This window comes from Neopsephotus bourkii, unplaced genomic scaffold (genome assembly GCF_033783945.1).
Source record: "Neopsephotus bourkii isolate Nb327-2 ecotype Australia unplaced genomic scaffold, CSIRO-AGI_Nbou_v1 NB_659, whole genome shotgun sequence".
Classification (NCBI taxonomy): Eukaryota; Metazoa; Chordata; class Aves; order Psittaciformes; family Psittacidae; genus Neopsephotus; species Neopsephotus bourkii.
The window spans coordinates 5,863,712-5,868,252 of record NW_026901158.1 but is presented as its reverse complement, the minus strand read 5'-3'; the positions used below and the strand labels follow the sequence as shown (position 1 = coordinate 5,868,252).

The window sequence follows — 4,541 nt, the reverse complement described above, 5'->3', positions numbered from 1 at the left end:
TCCCTATCTGCTGCACTCCTTTCTAGAGGGTAGCGTTTTCCTCCAAGAAATATAGAACCAATAGGCCAGCACAGCTGTGTGATGAAGCATCCTGCCTGCTCTAATCACTGGATGGGTCTTCCTGCCTTGTATTGCTGAGCTATTCCAGGGGGTCTCATAGGTACCCCGCACTAGAGGGGCCAGCAGGCAGACCTCATGTGGCCAAAGAGCTAGGTGACAGGCACAAATGTAGACTGAAAAAGTCAAGCTCTTAGGCAAAATCTGACCCCTTCCAAGCACTTCTGCCTCAGAACTGCCCTAAATGCACTGTTGCTTTCTCCCATTCTGTATCTCACATTGTGGTTTTGCACACACAAGCTCTGCTCTCACCTCCCTGAGTACTTGGCCTGTCCATTTCAGGTCCCCTTGGCAAGTGCAGGGGTCCCTTACACTGTATTTTCTCACTAACAGGATCATCCTTGAGGGTTCCTGCTCTGAACAACTGAAAGTCTCCTTAAAATAACCTGAGAAGGCTGCAGGCAAATCAGGATTAAAGCATTATTGGGAGATGAACTTCTGGTGTTTTCAGAGCAGCGTTTGGGCCCTGAGGTTGACCTAGAGGAAGACACTGGGGAGGTGATGTAAGTGGCTGACTGGGTACTGGTATTGTGCTGTCTTCTCCCTTCCTAGGTGTTGAAGAGCTATGGGGTGATGGGAAATGCTTTTAAAAGGAGTCTTTGGCTACAGGAAGGGTTCTTCTGGATGAATTCTCTACCTTTATCCAGACTATGGATTCAACTGATTGAGGACTGATTAAGGACTTCTTTGGGGAGCACTTGTAACAACTTTGATACACCCAGAGTGGCTGGATCTTACATGAAAAGCTGTTTTATAATCCTCCTTGTCCCCTCCTGTGTGGTAAGCCTGTTGAAAGGAGCTGTACTTTTCAATGTCTTGGGACATCTGGTTCCTTATTCCAAGCCTTTTTTCTGAGTGGAGAAAACAAAGTCTTAACTTGTTATGAGCTTTTGCATCTCCTCGTGGCTTCATTCCTCAAAGGCTTCTGGTGATGTTTTGCTGTTGTTGAGGTCGGGGGGGTATTTATCTACTGGTTCTTTGCTTTTGTGGCCAACTAACAACTACTCCACCCTTGAGGTGCTTCCACTTCTGATTCATTTCAGTCCTGATCAGCTGCAGGAGCAGGGGGTTTCCTGAAGCAGCAGTTCTTTGGGATGGGAGGTGTTAATCTGGGGTGCTTTGGGGCCCCCTTATTTCATTTGCCAGGGAGGGTCGGACCAGGAGGATGCTGGAGATGTTGTTGTTGTTGCTGGTGGTCCTGCAGATCACTGGTTTGAGTTGGCATTAAGTGACCTACGTACACTTCGGCAGTGAGTGGGATGAAGCCCTGGGGTGGCTTTGGGTGTTTGGGAAAGCATTTCCCTGAATGAACGTCAGGGACTTGCAGCTGCCTGGAGCGCGCTTCCAAACTGCCCTTTCCCTGTCAGAGAGGATCAAGAACACGTTACTGGTTTAGCATGTCTGGAGCGCATGGCCAGGGCAGGGTGCGGAGAGCACTTCCCGCAGCGCTCGAACCCTCCGTCTTCTATCCGTCCTTTACCCAAACGGGCGGCTTTGTGCGGACACCTCGGGGTTCTCGCTGCTGCAGGGGGGAGCCCCGCTCCCAGCTCCGGTTCGATGCCGCTTCCCTTTGCCCCGGTACAGCGCTTTCTCGGCTCACCGCTGCCGCGTCTATCGCCGCCGGCGAGGCCTCGGGTCACAGTGTCCCTACGAGCAGCGCCTTAAAGGGGCGATGCCCCCTTGCGGCACGATGCCGTCACCGGGAGAGCCGCGGCCCCTTTAAGGGGCGGGTCCCGCTGCTCAGCGGCAGCCATGCTGCGGAGCCGGTGGCTGCTGCCGGGGGCCGCGCTTGCCCTGGGCGCGGGGCTGGGGGCCACCCTCAGCCGGCGCCGGGCCGGGGGCGATGCGGCGGAGGGGCTGCTGGGCCGCCTGCCCGTGGTGCCCGTGGTCCCCGCCGTGGCGGCGGCCGGGCCGCCCGCGCTGCCGGGCTCGGCGCCGGTGGAGCTGACCAAGTACGGGCTGCCCGGGCTGGCGCAGCTGCGGAGCCGCGAGTCCTACGTGTTGTGCTACGACCCGCGGAGCCGCAGCGCGCTCTGGGTCATCGAGCAGCTCAACCGGGACACCCTGAGCGGCGCCTCGGAGCGCGCCGCCTGCGACTTCCAGGAGGACGACTCCGTGCACGAGTACCACCGAGCCACCAACGCCGACTACCGCGGCAGCGGCTTCGACCGCGGGCACCTGGCGGCCGCCGCCAACCACAAGTGGAGCCAGAAAGCCATGCGGGACACGTTCTACCTCAGCAACATCGCCCCGCAGGTAGGGCCCGGCCCGCGGTCAAGGGCAGGCGCTGCTCCGGGCTGGGAGCCGCTTCCGGGCGCTCTTCCCTATGCAGGCAGAGGGGGTGTCCGGGGGGTGTCAGCGGCCGGAGGGGCCAAAGTCTCTCGGTGCTGCCGTGTTCCCAATACCAGGAAATAAAGCGTTAACATTGTGCCTGCTGCTTAAACAGTCGCTCTGCTTGGTGAAGCAGAACCGTAGGAGTTAAAGTTGCTGGAATGGTGAAGCAGAATTGTAGTAGATAAGATTCATAGCTTAATACTTCAGACGTTCTTGTTCAATCCGCGTATCGGCAGCAGCGATCCCGCAGGGGCCAGGAGCTCGGTTAAACAGGCAGGAGGATGCTTGGAAAAGGATGGGTTAAGGCAAGCGGGCGCTGTTCCTGTGTGTGCAAACCAGGACCTCGCTGTGTGCCGCTTCCCGAGTGGAAGTGATGATGGGGATCTCTCCCGGAAGGTGCTTGGGGTGCACAGGAAAGCGGGTGTTAGTACCCTGAACGGAGGGGAAGGTCCCCAGCACTGACCGCTGCCTGTCTCACTTGGCTGTGTCTCCAGGATCCTCATTTGAACCAGAATGCCTGGAATAACCTTGAGAAGTACAGCAGGAGCTTGGCGAGGAGCAACAAGAACGTCTACGTCTGCACAGGACCCCTCTTCCTGCCCAGGTAAGCACAAGGGCTGAGCTGGGATGTGCCGTGCTGGGCAAGGGCAGGAGGCTGAGGGAGAGGTGCAGCCTCCCAGCTGCTCCCTAAGGCCCTGCTCAGGAGGTGCTCTCGGGATCCGTTTGTGTATTCCCCATGCAGTTCATTATTCCATGAGCTACACCATCACCAAGTCCCTTCTGTTTGCAGTCCTTACTAATCCAAGTACTAGGTTATTGTATTGACAGAGGAGGCTGCAGCCCCGTTCCCTGCAGGTTAAAACCCCAAGGTTTTATTTTCTGGGCTATTTCTCCAGTTAAAAGCATGACTTTGTTTGCAAAGATCTCCATGCAGTGCTGAGGAGCAGCTGGCCCATGCTGAGATCTCTTTAGAGGCAGGAAGCAGCTTGGAAGGGCTGAGACAGCAGGGAAGGGTTTGGGGCAGAGCAGTGTTCACGCAGCGCAGCCTCACCTCACTGTTTCAGCTGTACTGCACAGCAGGGATGCTCCGTGCCCCGCTGCGGGGTGGGGGCTCACGTTGGAGGGTTGGTGGGGTGCTGAGGGGGGTGGATGTGGCACCAGACTAGGAGGTAACATGGGATGTTGCTGTCGATGCAGGATGGAGGCCGACGGGAAGATGTACGTCAAGTACCAGGTGATTGGGAAGAACAACGTGGCTGTTCCCACCCACTTCTTCAAGGTGCTCATCTTGGAAAAGGAGAGTGGGGAGATTGAGCTGCGCTCCTATGTGATGCCCAACAGCCCCGTGGATGACAAAATCCCCCTGGAACGGTTCCTGGTCCCCATTGAGAGCATTGAGCGAGCCTCAGGGCTCCTCTTTGTCCCAAACATCTTGAAGAGAACCAGTAACTTGAAAGCCATCACAGCTGGAAGCAAGCGTTGAACCCCATCCAGGTACTCCTGGGGAAGGGACTGGCAGCAGTCACATCTACACAGGAATACTAGTTCCTTGTGCAGTTTTAAATGTGGGAAACGAGACTCAAACCAATGTTCCCTTTACCCTTCCAGGTAGCAGCTGTGCACACGCAGCCACTCTGCAGAGCAGGGCTCTAGAGCTTGCCCCTAAGCTGCAGTGCAGAGGTGACTCCTGTGTGTGGCTCATTAAGGCACAAAGGGAAGTTCCTCAGTAGCTGCTGTTTAAGCAGGGAAGGACTGGAGCAAGATGGATGCAGGGAAGGGAGAGGTTCCTGCCTTTCTGTGGCTAAAGGATTGTTTTGTGTCAGATGTTTTTAGCAGTAAAGCTTTGAACACCCACACTATTGGTTGTTTATCTGCTCTCACCAAAGGTCCAAGTATCTCAGCAGGAGGAGGGGAGGACACAGCCAACTCTTCCAGCTGCTTTCCTGTTTGAGCTCCCTGTAGGCAGAGCTTAAGGCCTCACAGACTGTAATGAGCTGTGCTGACATGCTTTAGCACTGAGATCCAGCTGAAGCTCCAGCCCTTCCTGCTGTTGGGAAAGATGAAGCCTTGAGCTGAAGGGAGGATGGGGG

At 56.1% G+C, this 4,541-nt stretch overlaps 1 protein-coding gene across 1 annotated transcript; it reads left to right on the top strand.

Moving 5' to 3' along the window:
* The first annotated feature begins 1,854 nt into the window (after positions 1–1,854).
* ENDOG (endonuclease G) lies at positions 1,855–4,051 on the top strand. The gene is made up of 3 exons (XM_061352309.1): positions 1,855–2,373; positions 2,946–3,055; positions 3,649–4,051. The coding sequence occupies exons 1-3, from the start codon at positions 1,870–1,872 to the stop codon at positions 3,932–3,934; spliced, it is 900 nt and encodes a 299-aa protein (XP_061208293.1). The 5' UTR covers positions 1,855–1,869; the 3' UTR covers positions 3,935–4,051.
* Positions 4,052–4,541: the final 490 nt, after the last annotated feature.

Excerpts from the sequence above, each read along its gene's own strand:
- ENDOG (XM_061352309.1), top strand. The coding sequence starts at position 1,870 with ATGCTGCGGAGCCGGTGGCTGCTGCCGGGGGCCGCGCTTGCCCTGGGC. Across the intron at positions 2,374-2,945 it reads TCAGCAACATCGCCCCGCAG|GATCCTCATTTGAACCAGAA; the intron begins GTAGGGCCCGGC and ends CTGTGTCTCCAG. Across the intron at positions 3,056-3,648 it reads GGACCCCTCTTCCTGCCCAG|GATGGAGGCCGACGGGAAGA; the intron begins GTAAGCACAAGG and ends CTGTCGATGCAG.